Raw genomic sequence first — 21,588 nt, forward strand, 5'->3', positions numbered from 1 at the left:
TATCTGAGATATGCATGCTTCTGAAAATAATCCATCAGTCCAAATAAATTAGACCATTTCAATAAAAAAAATAGGTATTGGGCCAGGCCCATGTAGGCTAGATTGGTGGACTGGGCTATGAAATTTATGATGATTCCATTTGGTCACTAACAATGCCACGTCAGCTCAGCCATGTCAGATCCTACGTGGCTCGGGCAAGTGGGTAGTGACTTTTCTAAAATTTTGGTCATCAGTCTAGCTACAACCAAAATTCCAAAAAGGTCAAGTTTGTTCGTTCTTGATGGCCAACTGTTGACCTTCTGAATTTGGTCAAAAAAAAGGTCAATAAATGATAAATATGATGAATCAACGACCAAAATGGGGAGTCATAATTGACTGCATTTCTTGTAGTGATACTGCTTCAGGGGCATGCCGTCTTTTTCGTGCAAACATTGCAGGTCCTCCCGTGCCTCAGGTGTATCTTTTGTCTTCCCATACACGCCCAAGAAGCCTAGCAGATTCACGCAAAGGTTCTTCGTCACGTGCATCACGTCGATTGAAGAGCGGGCCTCTAGATCTTTCCAGTAGGGTAGGTCCCAAAATATAGATTTCTTCTTCCACATGGGTGCGTGTCCCTCAGCGTCATTCGGAACAGCTAGTCTGCCGGGACCCTTTCCAAAGATTACGTGTAAATCATTGACCATAGCAAGTACGTGATCACCAGTATGCATGGCGGGCTTCTTCCGGTGATCTGCCTCGCCTTTGAAATTCTTGCCTTTCTTTTGACATTGATGGTTGGTCGGAAGAAATCGACGATGGCCCAAGTACACATTCTTCCTGCATTTGTCCAGGTATATACTTTCAGTTTCTTCTAAACAGTGCGTGCATGCATGGTATCCCTTGTTTGTCTGTCCTGAAAGGTTACTGAGAGCGGGCCAATCATTGATGGTTACAAACAGCAACACGTGCAGGTTAAATTCCTCCTGTTTGTGCTCATCCCACGTACGTATACCGTTTCCATTCCACAGCTGTAAAAGTTCTTCAACTAATGGCCATAGGAACACATCAATGTCATTGCCGGGTTTCTTAGGGCCTTGGATGAGAATTGGTATCATAATGAACTTCCGCTTCATGCACATCCAAGGAGGAAGGTTATACATACATAGAGTCACGGGCCAGGTGCTGTGATTGCTGCTCTGCTCCCGAAAGGATTAATGCCATCCGCGCTTAAACCAAACCATACGTTCCTTGGGTCACTTGCAAACTCAGGCTAGTACTTTTTCTCGATTTTTCTCCATTGCGACCCGTCAGCGGGTGCTCTCAACTTCCCGTCTTTCTTACGGTCCTCATTGTGCCATCGTATCAACTTGGCATGCTCTTCGTTTCTGAACAGACGTTTCAACCGTGGTATTATAGGAGCATACCGCATCACCTTCGCAGGAACCCTCTTCCTGGGGGGGCTCTCCGTCAACATCACCAGGGTCATCTCGTCTGATCTTATACCGCAATGAACCGCATACCGGGCATGCGTTCAGATCCTTGTATGCACCGCGGTAGAGGATGCAGTCATTAGGGCATGCATGTATCTTCTCCACCTCCAATCGTAGAGGGCATACGACCTTCTTTGCTGCGTATGTACTGTCAGGCAATTCGTTATCCTTTGGAAGCTTCTTCTTCAATATTTTCAGTAGCTTCTCAAATCCTTTGTCAGGCACATCATTCTCTACCTTCCACTGCAGCAATTCCAGTACGGTACCGAGCTTTGTGTTGCCATCTTCGCAATTGGGGTACAACCCTTTTTTGTGATCCTCTAACATGCAATCGAACTTCAGCTTCTTCTTTTAACTTTCGCATTGCGTCCTTGCATCGACAATGACCCGGCGGAGATCATCATCATCGGGCACATCGTCTGGTTCCTCTAGATCTTCAGCAGCTTCCCCCATTGCAGCATCATTGGGCACATCGTCTGGTTTCTTTTGATCTTCAGCAGCTTCCCCCGTTGCAACATCACAGTATTCAGGGGGCACATAGTTTTCATCGTCCTCTTCTTATTCGCCGTCTTCCATCATAACCCCTATTTCTCCGTGCCTCGTCCAAACATTATAGTGTGGCATGAAACCATTGTAAAGCAGGTGGGTGTGAAGTATTTTCCGGTCAGAGTAAGACTTCGTATTCCCACATTTAGGGCATGGACAACACATAAAACCATTCTGCTTGTTTGCCTCAGCCACTTCGAGAAAATCATGCACACCCTTAATGTACTCGGAGGTGTGTCTGTCACCGTACATCCATTACCGGTTCATCTGCGTGCATTATATATAATTAAGTGTGTCAAAAACCATTACAGAACATCATGAATAGATAATTAAGTGACCGAATTAATAGAAGTTCATCATCACATTAAAACCAAAGTACATACATAGTTCTCATCTAACAACATATAGCTCTCCAGAGCATTTAATTAATTAAACCATACATTGAAACTATGTAAAACATTTCAATGCGAAAACAAATGCGATCATAATCGCAACCAAGGTAACAATTGATCCAACATCATAATGATACCAAGCCTCGGTATGAATGACATATTTTCTAATCTTTCTCATCTTCAACCGCATTGCATCCATCTTGATCTTGTGATCATCGACGACATCCGCAACATGCAACTCCAATATCATCTTCTCCTCCTCATTTTTTTTATTTTTTCCTTCAAGTAATTGTTTTCTTCTTAAACTAAATTTAACCTCTCGAAAATAGGGTCGGTTCGAATTTCCGGTTCAACTACCTCCTACATAAATAAAATCTATGTCACGTTGGTCGGCATAATTGTCATAAACAATAAATGAACCAAATAGTTATAAAAAGATAATATATACCACATCCGAATCATAGCCAGGACGAGGGCCGACGGGGGCGGATACCAAAACCATCGCACTATATAATAACAAGCAATAATAAAAGTAAGAAAATTAGACAAGTATCTATCTAAAGTAAGAATTTTTTATTTTAGAAAGAAGATAAGAACAAGAGGCTCACCACGGTAGTGCCGGCGACGAGATCGGCGCGGGCGATCGACGGCGGTGAAGACGGGAATGGGACGTGACGGGCCTCTAAACCTAGACAAATCTCGAGGAAAATGGAGCTTTGAGGTCGAGTTTCGAGAGGAGAAAGTTAACTAGTGTGGCTCGGGCATTTCATCGAACACCTCATGTGCATAGGAGGTGAGCTAGATCACCCTGTGCGTTTGGTTTATTCGGTTTACATGGTTTGATTTATACGGTTTTTCAGTTTGTACGGTATTAATACTTTGGTAAATATGGTATGAAATTAAAATACGGTTCGGTTTCGGTATATACCAAATTATTTTGGTATGGTTTCGGTATATACCATAAAAACCAAAGTTGACGCGAATTTGGAAATGACGTAATAATAATTAGCAAATTTATGACTCAAAACACATACTATTCTACACAAATAGTATATGACTATATATATAAGTATATATGCATGCATTGATTCATCTGTTGATGGTTATGGACGTGCTTAGCATTTTAAAAATAGAAAAATGACTATGTTACAAGAAAAAAATATGTGCTTAGTAGTGCATTTGACTCATGTACAAGAAAAATGACAACTTGTATGGTTGTTCATCTCAAGAAATATAAATTTATTTTTTATTTCGGTTTATTCGGTTAACCGTTCGGTTTTCCGGTATATACCATAAAAACCAAGTTCAAATCGTTATGAAAAGTGCATACCATACCGAAACCAGAAACCATAAAATTGGTTCGGTTCGGTTTATTTTTGGTATGGTTTTTCGGTTTGGTTTTTAAATGCACATAGTGAGAACTAGAGCACCACAAAGCCCTCCCCTCGCCGGCCAGAGAAAAACAGAGCACTGGAGTGCTCTACTCGCGGGCGAGGGGCACCTCATTGGTCCCGGTTCGTGGCATGAACCGGTACCAAAGGGAAGCGTGTGGTCCCGGTTCAAGCCACCAACCGGGACCAATGGTGGTGGGCCAGGAGCGAGGCCCATTGGTAACAAGTATTTTTCCGTAATTTTTTTTGATTTTTTTCGATTTATTTTTGGTATGGTTTTTCGGTTTGGTTTTTAAATGCACATAGTGAGAACTAGAGCACCACAAAGCCCTCCCCTCGCCGGCCAGAGAAAAACAGAGCACTGGAGTGCTCTACTCGCGGGCGAGGGGCACCTCATTGGTCCCGGTTCGTGGCATGAACCGGTACCAAAGGGAAGCGTGTGGTCCCGGTTCAAGCCACCAACCGGGACCAATGGTGGTGGGCCAGGAGCGAGGCCCATTGGTAACAAGTATTTTTCCGTAATTTTTTTTGATTTTTTTTGATTTTCAAATTTCTGAACCATTTTCCAATTTAATCTCTAATCACCCCTCATCACTGCTCTATTTAACCTCTAATCTCTAATCACCCCTCATCATTCCAAATCATCTAACTTCCCGGCCGGTCACCCATCCTCTCACTACTCCAGCCTGAGCACGCTTAACTTCCGGGTTCTATTCCCCCTCGTTTCCAAGTCTGCACTTGTTGTTTCCCTAATAATAGTAAGATGTCAATCCTATTAACCCTCAGGAATTTAGCTTGAGCATGAAGTCACACATTTCACTATTTGAGTTTGAAACCATTATTCTAAAAAACAATAATTATTTAGTAACACTAATATTTCTTAAATAAGTAGTTTGACCATAGTTTGACCACAGTTTGACTAGATTTGACCAAAAATCAAAAAATTGAAATAATTATTTAGTAACACTAATATTCTTGAATAATTATGTAGGAACACTAATATTTCTTGAATAAGTAGTTTGACCATAGTTTGACCAGATTTGACCAAAATTCAAAATAGTAATAATAATTATTTAGTAACACTAATATTCTTGAATAATTATTTAGTAACACTAATACTTCTTGAATAAGTAGTTTGACCTGATTTAACCAAAATTAAAAAAAACTGAAATTTGAGCATAACTTTTTTCCTTTTAGAATTTGAGGATTCTAAAAATTTGCAAACAGGCCCTAGGCTGTCAAAATCGGATGCGGATTTTCGTGCTGAACATTTTGATATATTATATGTTTTTTCGACATTGTATGCAAAACTTATAGCCGTTTTACTTTTTAATGACACTTTTTTGCAAAACATGTCCAAATTTAAGTTTTTAAATTTTCCTAACTAGTAGATGTAGTAATATAACTACATCTCAAAGAATTTTATTTTTTGAAGTTTTTATTATTTTCTTTTGTTTTTTACAAAACTGAAAAGGCGATCCAATAGGGGGGGGGGGGGGGTTAGAGTTTGAAAATGGGATCTTTAGTCCCGGTTTGAGACACGAACCGAGACTAAAGGATGCAGCCCTTTAGTCCCGGTTCATGTCTCAAACCGTTAGTCCCGGTTTGAGATACGAACCAGGACTAAAGGGCATCACACCCTTTAGTCCTGGTACGTGTCTCAAACCGGGACTAATGCATTTAGCCGCACGAACCGAGACCAATGCTCACGCTAGTCTCGGTTCGTGACTGAATCGGGACTAATGAGCTTATCTAGCCCGAACGAAAGCCCTGTTTTCTAGTAGTGAACATGACGACACCCTCGGGTATTTTTTTCCTTCTTAGAGGCATGGTTGAGCTTGAGAGCTTTGGCACATCCGCCTGACATTTGGAGCGCTCCGTCAAACAATGGCGGATCAACAACTCCAGAAGCAAAGTCCCAAAGAGGAAAGCAATGGCCGCCCTCGTTATGCACATCGGTTGGACTATCTAGAAGAGGAGTGCCCACGTCACAAGTCTACTCCTCTGCCGGTTCTCCTCACAATGATCAAGAATGATGCCTCGCTTGGGGTGACCGCCGGTGCCAAGTACCCAGGGAAGATAATTTTGGGAGAGTAATGACCTTTTGTAATTCGGGGTACTTGTAAGCCAACTCCAAACTCTACTCTGTGGCACTTGTGGCGTTTGTGGTGGGTGGCCTGACGATCACGGCCGTGTAGGAGCGGCTCAGCATGGAGTGATACGCGAGGCTGGCCTAGGCGAACCTCTACAAGTACAAGATGTTGTACCAGAGCTCCTCCCTCAAAGCCAGCGAAATGCCTCATTGTACTGCTGAAGGAGATATGACGATTCACCATCGTGAGCTTCTTCTCCTAATTCCATTAGTGTGGGATTGGTTGATTATTTGGCTCCTGCTGCTGATGGCTCCATGCGTTTTTTTCCCGATAATCAGGGGCCTCCCCCTGGCTCCAAATTTCATTGAGAAATAGAAGCCCACGAGTACCACAACGACATACCAGCGAACTCTAAAGCAGGGGGCTACTCCACCCAGCAGCATAAACAGGTCCAAATTTAGATAAACAACAAATCATAAGCAGGGGGCTCTAGGCGTTTGCATAGCTAGTTTGTTTGCTGGTCCCTCCTACTCTACTCTGGACAATTATTGTTAACTTGATGTTTGCCCAGCATTTTCTCAATCTTTTTTCATTTTTGCGGGTGAAGCATTTTCTCAATTTGTAATGTGATGAAGCTGGAGATTGTTAGAGGCACACCACATGGTACGAACTGAAGCCATAATAGATCATCAGACTGAAACTAAAACTATCTCCACCTGCAAACCTGTGCTAATTAATACTCCATCCATAGAATTCGACAGCATCTTTTTCTTTCCATTCACAACTGCAAAGAAAGATCACACATCCATCCACAACTACCTGCAACACCATACCACCATACCACAACATGCATGGTCCACGCATATCATCTCCAAGCCTAGTACTAGTAGTAGTAGATCCAAGGTTGGGTTGGTTCGACGCCAACACAAAAGACAACATGCAGTTCCATGGTTTCCAGCGACATCAAAGGACCGAGTAGTTCCAGTTCCAGGTGCTATTTATTTAGATAGATATAGATAGACACAGGCACATAGCGAGACATAGTTCACCACTACCCCCAGCATCAAGAGTGGATCAGCAGAAAAACATGGAGCTCCTCACATTCTCATGCAGCCGAGGCAGCTCCGGCACCGGGATGCTGCCCGCCGACATGTCTTCAAACTTCACGAACGTGCCTACCTGTGCAGCCGCCAGATGCGCGTACATAATCGGAGCAACTGCAAGCCAACCCAAGCAAAAACACAACAAAAACATAAGGAACAGTTCTCATTATTTGCCAAGCGAAGACAATGAGTCGCACATACCGACTAATATCGCTGTTGTGCTCCTCTGGTACCTGAAAAGGTCACAGCAACAGGGTTCAGGCATAGCTTGACAACAGTTTTCTTCTTATCAGAATGATACAAAATCATCAAGCTCTGTCACCCTAGACTGCCTGTCTACGTACACGTATGAAAGCGAATGCACAAATTCCTGAAGCTCATCTGCGGTGAATCCGATCTCGTCGTGCAGAACATGGTAATGTGTTGGCCTCGACGTGCCCTGGCACACACAACAAACACAAACTTAAGTAGGACCATCACCGGGCATACTGGTACGTGGTGGTAGTAACAAAAAACCAGAGCAGAAAGCAGAGATTACTTACTATCATCCCAGCATGTGCACACATGTAGAAGTCGAAATTCTTGGGATGGCAGACCTCTTTATCCACGACGGTCCCTACAGAATGATGACATGAACACTTGCTTTTACCATCATTTCGCAGAAAATTGCAAGTTTATGTGACAGGCGATGTTTCGCTCTAGAAAAATAGTAGGAAATAAAGTTTACCAGGAGGAACATTATTCGGGGATTCAGTCTGGAAAAATCTCGTATGATGATTTTTCTGAGCAACAATGACTGTGAACTTAGGCTCCCACGTCTCGTCGAGGAACTTGCAGGCCTGCATTGATTAAAAGTAAATGAAATAACACTGTCCAATGCGGGGTAATTGTACGTCACACAAATACACTACCTCGATGATCTGCTCCAGCTCAATGTTGATGACCTGAGTAAACTGGCTTTCGCTAACACCATCCCTAGAATTAGCACGAGTTATATAAGATGGTGGTTAAGACATCATCAATTATCCATTTTCAGTAGAAAAAATTTCTGGAACTACAAAATTTACTGGTATTACCAAATAGTAATTTCCGAACTTAGTACCTGAAAATAATAATTTGCTCTGGTTTTCGATTCCCAGAACTAGTGTAGAAGTCGATAAGCGATTCCCTGGAAGTCCCGAGTGCAATGGCATTTTTTCCGTTAGGGAAGTACGCAATAAAGTATAACATACATACAAGGACATGCACACATAGTATTATTCACAATAAACTGAACTCAAGATTGGACCATATGCCATGTCTTACCGAATAAGGCCATCATCCTTTCCCCATGGTTTAAATAAGGAGGACATCATTTCTAGTTTGGGTGATTGAGTGTGCACTGTTGCTCTGTACTTAGAGATGAGAGGCCACTCACGAGAATTAACGACCTAAAGGAAATCCAAAGCCATACTTAAAAGTACAGTCATAGAAACATTTACAAAATTGCAATCATGCAGATGATATCTGAGCTACTATTCAGAGATAAAAAATGTATCCCTCATACATACCGCAGCGGTGGAAGGCCTATCAGATTGCCCAGGCTGACCATGTGACACATACATGCCCAAGATGATAGTAGGCAGCTTCCCCACAATGGATAGTACTGCAGGTGCAGGGGATAGTTCACATTGCAGCAATGTGTTGAGACCACCAAGCTGGGTACCAACAGGTTAAAAGACAACAGCCATTAGCGTATACACAGCAGTCAACAAATACAGTAAAAGGAAAACAGTGTCATGTCAACAAACTTTAGCATTTATCTTCAATAACACATTAATCAGGTACTGATCGTTGACTTTTCTTGGAGGAGCTAGACATTGTGTGAAGATGCCGCATTCAACAAGACACTTCCTCTTCCAAGGCCCTGGTTGAAGAAAATATAAATTATTTATTCTGCAACAGATAATCAGGTAACAAATAACAACAACCGAAAACATGAACCAACCATAAATTTCACAGTTTTTTCTCACAGGAAGAAGACTCAGGAGGAACTTGGGGTCTCCAGGTGGATTGGAATTTATCTTAGCAAACATCTCGTCCACTCTACGTGATGCAGGAGCTCTTCTTGCCGACGGGCTCTCTTCAATTACATCACAATAAGGGTACTCTATTTTCTGCAAATAAATGAGGTTCAGCAACAGAAAATAATAACAGTTATAGATGTTGTAGAAAAAGTAGAACATACAATCCCCATTTCAGTTGCAATCCTTTTAAGGTCTCGGACAAGACCATGAACATCACACTCTGCAGAGAAATTGACAACTGCCCATTTGTTGACAGAACATGTCCGAATCAGCTTCTGAAACAAAAAGAATCAGCAAACTGACAGAAGGTTCTTTGAAGATGATGATGATGAAGTAATAAAGACGTCTCATTAAAAGAAAATATGCTGACCTTTTTCGAAAGATTCCACCTTCCATTGCGTGGGAAGAATTCTTCACCGTTACCGGCTTTCAGCTATATGATAAAAGACTTACTTAAATACATTCACAAGAACATCCAGCACGAGCATGACAAACTAAGTTTGAAGAGTTCTCACTAACCTTGGGTGCTGGCAGGACCCTCCCTTCAATTTGAGTAAAATGTCGGGCAATTGAAATGCCGCATGCCTTCACCATGGGGTCCGAGTCATAGTTGGTACGTTTAAGTGCCTTGCATTTAGGGTGACATGAACTATCAGATAAGTGCCATATCACTAAAAAAACAGCAGCCAAAATTTAGATGATAACTCACATTGTTAAGTATTGACATTCTTTCATGAGGCATTTGTCTGGACTTCTCCACAAGTGAGGACCGCTGCAGAGTAGACAGATCTTTGGTGTATCTTTGCAGAGGAACGAGCTCACAAAGCTGGCCATACGAGAAGTTCACACCAGGACTTCAGATCATGGATGAAATTCCAGAAGGGGAAAAGATAAAGGTGTAAAATAACAAAACTGAAACGAACCTCCACAGGGAAGTACGTAGGACGATTTCGCCTCCCAGCATTGATACAGGGAAGATAGGAATAGCGCAGTTCTATGCCTCTATTATGTACAAAGTATTCATGGACTGTTATTTCAACAGTATTAATGTCTCCATTGTCACCATCCTTCCGCCTCAATAGAAACCTAGTTAAACATGCAAAACACAAAGCAGTCAATAAATAGCAGCAAAGTGCAGGGAATAGACCAAACTAGAAACAGTAGGACACCTTCCCAAATTATTTATTTAAACACTGGTAAAGAAGAATAAAATGGCAAGAAGGAACTCTGTCTCACGTCTGTTCATTGCATTTTTTCTCACTCAAACCAAAAATCTTGAACTCAGAATTAGCATGAGTGGTTTTTATCCTCAAGTTCTTGAGAGCACGCTTGGCCTGTGAGGAAAACATCCAAATTAGGGTTATCGAAAGTAAATATGGTCGGACGACTGTTCATTCAATATTATCAACAACATCAAAGATACAACTTACCTTTGACCAGTCAATTCTGTTAGGGTGATCAACCATCTGGTTTGCAAGAAGAAAATCAATAACAGGACCAGGTTTAACTAGCATGGTAGTCGAAACATCTGCAGGTTAAAGTAAGTTTGATATGACAATGTTAATTCGGATGGAGCCATTGCGAAATGAAAGACGGAGTTATACAACAATACAATAGGGTGAGATTCATACCGATGTTTAGGGAGAGTCCACTCTGCGTACCACGGAAACTTGAGTGAAATCCTCTGCACCCCACCACACCACCTTTCAAGTCAACAAAATTACGAGGATTGTTGTGGAAAAATGACTGGTGAAGTAGAAGACAGCCCCTGTGGAAAGTCCAAAAATTAACCATGGTCATGGCATGAAGGCATATCTCAAGCCCAAGCACAGAGTAATGCTTGTGGAGGCATGGGAACGAGACATTCATGAAGGTACATACTGTTTTGCAGAATGCTGCCTCAGTATGATATCAAGAACTCGAAGAGCCTCGAGAGAGTTCTCTGATTCTTGACCTCTAAGGGCCTGCGTGATTGCGGCCGTAGGGATTTTTGCCACAAAGCAAAGCTCCACTTTGAAAATCTTTGTCTTGTAGGGCCTCTTCACTCTCTTCGTGTCACTACCTCCAGGACTGCTGCCACTATTACCTCCAGAGCACCTACAACCAAGTAAGAATTGAGTTATACTGAACACCAAGCATGGTATATAACTATATACTAGACAGGAGTAGATAGCCTGCAAGCAGGTCAAGGAGTAGAACTCACTTTCCACTTCTGATGTCTTCCAACACTACAGTGAACTCATTGTGTACCTGGGGAAGAGCCCCGATTGTAAAGAGGCTCTTCTCACCATCATATGCAAATTCATTGTTCGCGAGCTCGGAACGGTACATATGCTGCAGTTTATCCAGAACCTTTCTCCCTATCCCCTTTCGAACGACAGGTTGATCATCCTCATACTTCAAATTGACCTACCCATGATAGTATAACACAACACCAGATCAGCATGGGTATATGTAAATTAAAGTGTCACAAACAAGTATGCTCACATGGTAGTGGTGGAAAAAGTCCTCTGAACTCCTCATAGAAACTTTGTAGTGGTTAGCAAGTAGCTGGATGGTCTGCCCTCTCTTCCCAAGCCCGGGCCTGGCCTTAGGGAGCCTCTTGGGCTTTGCAGGCTTGTTTCGAGGCAGTTCCTCGGCGACATCTTCTTCTGCTCTGATGGGCACCACGTCGGGAGGCAGAGGAGGCGGTGGTGGCAACTCCTCTGGGCCCCCATCACTCAGATCCATCTTGGCTGAACAGACAGAGCTCTGTGGGAGTGCAAATGGTAAGCAATAGTAAGTAGTTAATCTAAGAAAATGCAATGGTGAATAGTACATACAAAACAGGAAACAAATTGATTCCAGTTCCAGGATGACCAAGAAGCTCAACTGCTTAAATGAAAGATAAAGGGCAGTATATGCTAATTGCTAATATATTGATTGTATTGATTTTAGGAATAGGAATGACTGCAATGATGAAATGGTCTAGATATGAAGAAGATTTACTCTCTAGCTCTAGAAGAAGTTATAAAAAAAACATTCTGTGCATGTTTAGAAGCAGTAAGTTTGTAAATAGTATGATGATAGTGATATTGCAAATATTTGCGATGACAAAAGAAATGGTATATATGTAAAGAAGATTGGCAAATTTTAACATGCTCCTTACCCCCTCTTTTTACATGTGAGGTAAGAAGGTAAGAGTTAAAACTGCTCAAGAAGATTTACTCTGCAGCTCCAAACTGAGTAATAAATTTTATTAGGTGTGAGACAAGCAGTATAAGTAAAACAGAGATTGCAGAGTCCTATGACATATGAAACCCCCCAAAAATGCATCGCTACACTATGTAGAGCATGTTCCTCCTCTCTTATTTCGAAGGATTAATTCCTCAGGAGAGGAGAAAATAAGACGAGATTGCTGGCTGTAAAATGAAAGGACATTCACATTGAACCCTAGAATTGAAAAGTAGAACGAAAGGGGAAAAAGCTATTGTTTGAAGACAAAAAAAAACCCAGCCAAGAACAAATATCTCCCTTGTGAAAACCCCCCAAGAAGAACCTCTGGGTATTTACTTATTTTGGTCATCCAAGAAAGAAATCTCCTCTGTGACGGCATATTTCGTAACTTGAATCCCAAGAAATCCCCCAAGAAGAACAAAGTAAAGCTAGCACTGTGTGTTTTGTGCTTCACAAGATTTTCTTTAAATATAGCTGAATCTTAGTTTATTTATTATTTTTTGCGGGAACACAAGAAGCTTAGTAAGGAGACCTTGTACCATAAATCAGAAATATAAATATAAATGGTCGGATACTAGAAAGAAAGGTGATTTGTTGGCAGAGACAGATTGTCAGCGGTAGTACTCCCTCCATTCCACAATGTAGTGCTTCCTCTATCTACGTGCTTCAACTTTGACCGTAAATTTTGTGCGTTGGCGGAAGCGTCTTACCCGATCTAGGGCGACGTGCTGCGTGTTAAATAGACAGGGTGCGAGCCTGGAATATGCGTACAAGAGTTGGTTGAGATACAACTTGATAAACAAGAAAGATAGAAGATAAGCTAGCTAGTAGTTACAACAGAATATCTCATGCGCCTAGCCTAGCTATCCTGGTTCAATACTCAACCTCCTGTACCTTGCTAATACGTGACACAATTATGTGTTTAACACCCTCCCTTAATCACAGCTTGGTCAAGTTGAGATTACGTTTGAATTCTTCAAAACTCCGTACAGGCAATGCCTTTGTAAATCCATCTGCAACTTGATCTCTAGAGTGCACAAAACGAATGTCAAGTTGCTTCTGAGCAACCCTTTCCCTGACAAAGTGAAAATCAATTTCTATATGTTTTGTTCTAGCATGAAAGACTGGATTTGCAGAGAGATAGGTGGCACCAAGATTGTCACACCATAGACATGGAGCTCGTGTGTTTTTCACACCAAGTTCTTTCAACATAGACTGAACCCATATAATCTCTGCTGTAGCATTTGCTAATGCTTTGTATTCGGCCTCTGTACTTGATCTAGAGACAGTAGCTTGCTTTCGTGCACATCATGATATTAAGTTAGGTCCAAAGAATACAGCAAACCCACCAGTTGACCTCCTGTCATCCAAGCATCCTACCCAATCTGAGTCAGAGAATGCACTGACAAGTGTTGAAGGTGATTTGCTAAAGTTTAGACCAATACTCAAAGTATGTTTGACATATCTAACTATGCGTTTTGCAGCAGTTAGATGAACAGTGGTGGGTGCATGAAGAAACTGACAAACTTTATTAACTGCAAAGGAAATGTCAGGTCTAGTAAGAGTGAGATATTGTAATGCTCCCACCAAACTTCTGTATCTTGTGCTGTCATCTTGATTCAAGAGTGTCCCTTCTGTGAGAGATAGTTTTTCTGAACTGGATAGTGGAGTAGGAGATGGCTTACAGTCTTTCAAACCAGCCTTTTTTACCAGATCAGTTGCATACTTCTCTTGAGAGAGATGGAGTCCATCATTATTTCTCTTTACCTCAATTCCAAGGAAGAAGTGCAAGTCTCCAAGATCCTTCAAGACAAAATCTGCACTCAAGTCCTTCAAGAGCCCTGTGATTGCTTCATCAGATGAGCTTGTCACAATAATATCATCAACATAGATGAGGACAAATATGCATGTGTTGAACTTGTTGTAAATAAACAACGAAGTGTCAGACTTGGAAGGAACAAACCCAAGTGCCTGCATCTTGTGACCGAGACGTGAATACCATGCCCTTGGAGCTTGCTTTAACCCATATAGTGCTTTGTCAAGTTTGCACACATAGGATGGAGCATTCTTACTTACAAACCCAGGAGGTTGCTTCATGTACACTTCCTCTTCCAGAACACCATGGAGGAACGCGTTCTGCACATCTAGCTGTCTGAGACTCCAGCCCCTAGAAACAGCAATTGACAGGACAAGGCGAATGGTAGCAGCTTTTACAACTGGACTAAACGTGTCCTCATAATCTATGCCGTATCTTTGTTTAAAACCCTTCGCAACAAGTCTAGCTTTATAACGATCAATGGTTCCATCAGATTTTCTCTTAATCTTGAATACCCATTTGCAGTCAATCAAGTTTTTACCTTGCTGTGGAGGAACTAGATGCCATGTTTTATTTTTCTTCAATGCCATGTACTCTTCATTCATAGCTTTCTTCCATTTCTCATTACCAAGTGCTTCTTCAACCGTGTTTGCTTCACCTGGTTCTCCTGTAGAACAGATCATACCATATTTAACTATGTGTTTATAGTTCACAGGTTTCGTTACCCCTTTTTGCAGTCGTGTGCGTCGCGGTGATGCCACAGCCTCATCCATAGCCACAGAAGATCCTATCTCCTGTACAGGAGTTCCAGCCTGAGCTGATCCCGAGGAGGATCCCCTGAGTGCAGCGACGCGAGCTGTCTCAGCGGGATTTTCTGCGGTTTGTGGCTGAACTGCATCGCCTGGAGAGGCCACAGAGGATCCCAGCCTCTGGACTGGCCCATCATTATGCAATGATGGTGAATCAACGCTGGGGGCCACGTCAGGGCCCGCACGAGGGTCCGCATCGATGGAGCGAATTGGAGCCCGCCGCTTGTAGCACACCGGCTGGCCGTGGTAGCGCGTGCCGTCTGGGCCATCTGGGCCCGCGTCACGACCAAGGGAAGACGACCGCGTGCAGTCTGTGGAGCCGGGCGCTGCGGGCGACCGCGTGCCGTCTGTGGAGCCGGGCGCTGCGGTGCATGCGCCTGCAGCCGCAGCCGCGCCAGGTGTGCTGGATCCCAAGGGGAATCCCGCGTCTGCTGCAACCGATCCCGAGGAGGATCGGATTTCCTGATGCTGCGCTGATCCCGAGGAGATCTTGTCTCCTGTTTCTGAACACATGAAATAAGGGCCAAAATTTGCTCTTTCTTCTTCATTTTTTTCGCCATTTCTTCCTGATTCTGTTCTTGTTTCATCACCACACGACTCATGCAACATATCAGCAGGATTAGTCAACAAGTGATCAACAGTATCGTTCCCCCTTGATCACAGCCGGTGAGATGTGAGGGCAAAAGAAGAATTTCTTTGCGAAGAAGCGCACCGGCGTTGGGATGAAGATCAGCAAAGGGAAACTGAGTTTCATCGAATACGACATCCCTAGAGATATAGACTCGACCCGTGGAGACCTCGAGACACTTGACACCTTTGTGCTGAGAGCTATAGCCAAGGAACACACATTTGGTGGAACGAAACATGAGTTTCCGTTTGTTGTAGGGACGAAGATTGGGCCAGCATGCACACCCAAAAACACGAAGAGATTGGTAGTTTGGTTTCTCATGAAGTAGTCTTTCTAGGGGTGTTTCATTATGGATGACACGACTAGGAAGAATGTTGATGAGGTGAACGGCTGTGAGAAAAGCCTCATCCCAGAATTTAAGAGGCATGGATGCTCCTGCAAGAAGAGCAAGCCCAACTTCAACTATGTGACGATGTTTTCGTTCGGCTGAGCCGTTCTGTTGGTGGGCATGAGGGCATGATACATGGTGTGATATGCCAAGAGTTTGGAAGAAGGAGTTTAACTTCTCGTACTCCCCTCCCCAGTCTGATTGGACAGCAATTATTTTACTGTCGGACTTGCGTTCAACAAGAGCTTTAAAGTTTTGAAAAACTTGAAACACTTCAGATCTATGCTTAAGAAGATAAATCCACGAGAATTTGCTATAGTCATCAATGAAACTGACATAATATGAGTGTCTACCAACAGAGGTTGGGGCCGGACCCCATACATCAGAAAATATAAGTTGTAATGGTTTGGTAGAGACACTAGTAGATACGGGATACGGCAATTGATGACTTTTTGCTCTTTGGCACGAATCACAGATAGTTTCATTATGTCGCTCAACCACAAACGGAAGCTTATTTTTCCTAAGCAAATTTTCAACTAGAGAGAAAGAAGCATGTCCTAGTCTATCATGCCACCGGGTTGATGAAAGCTTGGTAACACCATAGACTTGTTTATTGAATCTTCTATGCACCGGGATCAATGGATAAAGCCCTCGAACACATCTACCTCGATAGAGAATTTTCTTCGTTTCCTGATCCTTAATCAAAAAGAAGAAGGGGTGAAACTCAAGGAAGACATGATTATCACCTGCTGGTCCTCCCGGACCCAAAGAAGGTGGAGAGGGTTGGGCTCGAAGGTGTCCTTGCCGTCCTTATCCTTGGCGGCGCAGAGCTTGGCCGGCTCCGGCGACGTGCCATCGATGTAGCCGAAGACACCGGCGCCACGTAGTTGGGGTGTGATCTGTGTGCGCCATAGCACGTAATTCGTGCGGGAAAGCTTCTCGATGACCTGCCCATTGAGATTGGAGTGGGCGGCACCGGAGGAGGAAGACATGGTTTCGGCACAGGTGTAGGTGGAGGCTAGATGGGAAGTAGGAAGGCTCTGATTACCATGTGCGTTGGCGGAAACGTCTTACCCAATCTAGGGCGACGTGCTGCATGTTAAATAGACAGGGTGCGAGCCTGGAATACGCGTACAAGAGTTGGTTGAGATACAACTTGATAAACAAGAAAGATGGAAGATAAGCTAGCTAGTAGTTACAACAGAATATCTCATGCGCCTAGCCTAGCTATCCTGGTTCAACACTCAACCTCCTGTACCTTGCTAATACGTGATACAATTATGTGTTTAACAAATTTAACTACCAATATCGATTGCGGCGGGAGCAAAAATTATATCAGTTAATTCGTATTCGAAAGAAGTTTTCAATTATATAATTTTTTCTCCCGCCGCAGTTGGTCTCGTTGGTTAAATTTATGGTCAAAGTTGGACCCGGGGAAGCGCGGGCACACTATATTTTGGAATGGAGGGAGTAAAAAATAGGAGGGAGCAAAACTGTTTCAAGAATGCATGAAGCTCTCTTTCTTTTTACCCCCGAAAACTAAACAGAAAAAAAAGGGAAAATATGTTGGCAAAAACCCTGCCGGGAATTACGAATCTCCCCTGAACAGAAGAGAAACCTAGGCCGGAGCGATTGGGGCGGACATGCATTGCAGATGAACTAAGCTCCCGGCGAACAAAAAACCCAGGAATCTAGATGGAAAACGGCGATGAGATTAGGGAGGCGACGGAAGACGGGTGGATCACCGGCGGAGGCGGGAGCGGCGTCCGGTCGTCTTCTCCGTTCGTCCCCACTTCACTCCCCAAGTTGGGGTTTTTTAGAGAGAGTGAGAGGGGAGGTGAGAGGAAGTAGAGCGGAGCTTCTCCGAGAAGCCGAGCACTTATTAGAAGGGCGGCTGCTCTCCTCTCATCACGTCAGGGGGCTTTTGACTTGGGCGGTCACCCTACCCTACTACACTACGCGTACGTGCACGGCTCAGCTGGTCTCCGGTAAAAGTCCAATACACGATCTTCCATACAGTGCGGTGTGGACGTTTGGTGCATGCGAGCGACGGGCGTGTGTGTGCGTCTATGTGCGTGTGTTTGACGCTCCAAGATTCGTGTACATGTGTTTCACATTTTCTACCTCTACGCTCTGCTGCTAACACATCCTCATGCTCCTGCAACGGCTGATTTGTAACTATACATGAATATTTTTTTTGCCTTCTAACATTATTTTCCCTACCACTGACAACAATATTGGTCTTCTACCAAATGAAATTTCTAGCCATGTCCATATTAAGCACATATTCTACCAATTTTTTTAAACTGTACCAACCAATGTATGAGTTTTTTTTTTGTGCGATGGATATCTACCTACTTTGATTACCTTGATATGGAAATCCGCTGGTGCTCCCGGAAGTGCGCGCTCCTGCACGCAAAAATAACTTTTTAATGCCAAAAAAATCCAAGAAAAATTCCATGTGTTCTTTGTCACATTCAAATGCTACATACAAATTTGTAGGAAAAAAGATTAAACATTTTGGCTTGTGCATAAAAAGAGGAAAATGCTATCCCAAAATGTCACACTAAATTTGTTCTTTTCACCGGCGAAACACCGCTGCTCCGCTTCACATAAAATTTTTCAAAGATGCTTGCAACACTAACACAAACATCTACAAAAAAATTCAATTTTTTTAAAAAACATTTACTATATATTTTTGTTTACTATTCACACGGGAGCACGCGCTCCCGAAACCAAAAGGCCATTCTCGTAATAATGTGCTTTCTTATCTACTTCATAAAAAGCAAATTTGTGTTCTTTCCAGCAAAAATATTGTCTTGCCTTTTGTTGAGAATGAAAATTATGTGTCTTGTTTCTGTATGCTTCCTTCTGTCTATACTTGTGTGCTCGCTTATCCTATATCCTATATACGTAAGAGAGTAATCCCCACTAACTTATTTATCTCAACAAGCAGGCATGTCGCCTCACCTTACAATTATGAATGGGACAATGCTCACCTCAACATGCAATGTAAAAAAGGCCCACCACAACATTCAATCATGCATGGGAAAATGTTTTCCATGGAATTATATTATATTTATATTCAATAAATATTGTTGCCACTATACATAATCAAATAAATAAGTCATATGTATTTTTCAGTTGTGGTTCTCATGTTATGAACCAAAATTTTGATCAACCAATTCCGGCAGCATCGTGCTGGGTATCCTCTAATTTACCTAAATACCTCATCCCACTTTTTTATTATCTTAACATGCACATGCCCCTCCACGGGCCAATAGCTCCTGTGCGACACATTTCACGTGAGTTGGAAGGAGTGTGATGTGGTTGACGAAAATAACTGTAGTGAAACGCTTCAGAAGCCCAAATAGCCAAGGCCCACTCGGGCGATTAAAATGGTCATCAACATGAGTGAGATTATGTTTAAGACATGTGGGTCCCACTTGACAGAGCATCTAGTTACGGCCCCACTTGGCAGTGCATTAGGTGAGATGTGGCTCTATGCCTGTCTGAATCAGGTGAGCAGTGACCCATTGCTCCCTCCTCTTTGTTCTCGGCGGTGAGCTGGCGACGATGCCGGAGCTTTTTTTCTCGGCGACAGCAGCAGCGGAGCTTTCGTTCTCGGCGACGGCGGCGGCTGTGGTGAGTAAATCATGAACCCTTGTCCTGTTCCCCTCCTTGTCGAGTCAGATCTCACCGCATCGCCTCTGTTTCCTCTGTTTTTGGCCGATCTGATCCAAATTTGGGTGCGGGGGAGAGGGGCTGACCGCGATGGAGCCGTCAGAGACAACAACGTCGACTAGGTATGTGCATCCTTTCCAACCTACGCGATTTGTGTGCCGTCTGCTTCCGCTAGCTCACACTGCCCGCCATTGACAAACAGGGGTAGGACATTCGAATTCACTGTCGAATTCTTTCCTTCTAAGGCGAAGCTAGGTGATGGTAGCGTGCGAGACATAGAGAGAGATACAATTGTGAAATGGGAGGTTGAATGTGCAGAGATTGATCCTCGGGAAATACAGAGCATGGAAGAGAGGGCCGTGAGAAATGTCGTGGAGAAAATTGGGGAGAGCATATTTTGGGTCCAGAGCAGGAGGTAGCAATGTTATGGTTTGATAATTGGAAGGGCGAGTATGTGAGAATTGAGAATGGTGAAGAGATGGTTGATGAAATCGATCGACAAGACGGCTGGGCAAGCAAACAGACTACCTTTCATGCAAAGCTCGTTGATCTGAAATCAGATTCTAAGGTTGGATATGTGCCCTCAAAGTTGGCTTCACATATGGAAGATGATGATTGGGCCTCACAGAGACAGATAACGCCCATGTTTACAGGTGAAGTGACAGTAGTAGGGGGTTGATCAAGATGTAGAAGAGGGTTGTGATGGTGCTGCAAGGGTTGTTTGTGTTGATTGGAATTCAGTACAATTAGAAGACACTACTGGTTTGGTCATTGCACCAATGGCTGACACTGAGATGGCCAATTTTTTTGGCATTCCAGTAGATGATCAAGATGAGGAAGAGAGGGATGAATCTAGTTTGCCTAATGATGCTAACAGAGATGCTTGTGAAGATGTGGATGGACAGCTGATGCAAGATGCTACAGATGATGTAGATGATGCACATGAAGATGAGCTTGTAAGTGTGTATGACAAAGAAAATCCTGTTATTGAAGTAGGCAAGTTGTTCCCAAGCATGAAGGAGTTTAGGATGTGTTTCAAGACTTAAGCAGTCAAACATGAGTTTGATGCCAAGACTATGTGAACCGACAGAAAGAAGTTTTATGCAAGGTGCAGAGGTTTCGATGGAAGCGTCAGGCCTTGCAAGTGGTACATATCTGCTAGAATTCAACCTGATGGAAGTACCATTAGGGTTAATAAAATCCCAAATCCACATACTTGTATTACAAGTTCACAAAGAGTATCAACCATGACATCACAACTTTGGATTGCAGAAAAGATCACTCCAATTTTAGCGAGGAAACCAAACACTACAACAAAGAAACTTAAAGTGGACTTGGAAAAGCAGTACCCCATTAAGGTGAAGTAAACCACAGTGTGGAAAGAAAAACAAAGGGCAATGAAAGAATTATATGGTGATTGGGCAAATACTTTTGGGATGCTTTATAACTTCAAAGCAGAGGTGGAAAAGAGGTCACCCGACAGTGTTGTGAAGATATATACTGAGGTAACAGAGGATGGTAGAGTTCTTTTCTCCAAGTTCTTTATGGCTTTAAAGCCTTGCATATATGTCTTCAAAGCAGGGTGTCGTCCATATTTGAGCATAGACTCATCTTTTTTTACAGGAAAATGGAATGGTCAATTGGCAGCATGCAATGCTTTAGATGGACACAACTGGATGTTCCCTATTGCTATTGGGTTGTTTCAGTCAGAGATAGAGGTTTCATGGACATGGTTCATGATGCAGTTGAAAAGATGCATAGGGACAGTGTCACCTTTAAAAGTACACATAGGTGCATGTAAAGGGCTAGAAAATGCAGTGAAGAATGTTTTTCCTCATTGTGAGCAGAGGGAGTGCTTTGGCCATATGTGGATGAATTTGATCAAAAAATTCAGAGGGGAAGAATTTGGGAGAATGTGGCCATCAGCAAGATCTTACACCAAACAAACACATTCATATCATCTTGATAAGATAAAAGCAACATGTAG

General features: G+C 43.0%; 1 protein-coding gene across 1 annotated transcript; it reads right to left on the bottom strand.

The window, feature by feature from the left end:
• Nucleotides 1-6,880: 6,880 nt before the first annotated feature.
• LOC123147003 (protein argonaute 4B) lies at nt 6,881-17,787 on the bottom strand. Its single transcript, XM_044566258.1, has 22 exons — nt 17,663-17,787; nt 11,548-11,811; nt 11,264-11,469; nt 10,942-11,157; nt 10,692-10,828; nt 10,491-10,588; nt 10,297-10,394; nt 9,984-10,146; nt 9,770-9,886; nt 9,580-9,687; nt 9,431-9,493; nt 9,222-9,335; nt 8,785-9,150; nt 8,545-8,691; nt 8,300-8,424; nt 8,097-8,162; nt 7,906-7,969; nt 7,722-7,833; nt 7,537-7,610; nt 7,339-7,433; nt 7,196-7,227; nt 6,881-7,108 (listed from the first exon to the last, which is right to left on the bottom strand). The coding sequence occupies exons 2-22, from the start codon at nt 11,788-11,790 to the stop codon at nt 6,966-6,968; spliced, it is 2,787 nt and encodes a 928-aa protein (XP_044422193.1). The 5' UTR covers nt 11,791-11,811; nt 17,663-17,787; the 3' UTR covers nt 6,881-6,965.
• Between the last annotated feature and the right edge of the window lie 3,801 nt (nt 17,788-21,588).

Source organism: Triticum aestivum, chromosome 7A (genome assembly GCF_018294505.1).
Source record: "Triticum aestivum cultivar Chinese Spring chromosome 7A, IWGSC CS RefSeq v2.1, whole genome shotgun sequence".
In the NCBI taxonomy this organism is placed as follows: domain Eukaryota; kingdom Viridiplantae; phylum Streptophyta; class Magnoliopsida; order Poales; family Poaceae; genus Triticum; species Triticum aestivum.

Excerpts from the sequence above, each read along its gene's own strand:
- LOC123147003 (XM_044566258.1), bottom strand. The coding sequence starts at position 11,790 with ATGGATCTGAGTGATGGGGGCCCAGAGGAGTTGCCACCACCGCCTCCT. Across the intron at positions 10,829-10,941 it reads AGGCAGCATTCTGCAAAACA|GGGCTGTCTTCTACTTCACC; the intron begins GTATGTACCTTC and ends GACTTTCCACAG. Across the intron at positions 9,688-9,769 it reads GAATGTCAATACTTAACAAT|GCACTTAAACGTACCAACTA; the intron begins GTGAGTTATCAT and ends CCTAAATGCAAG.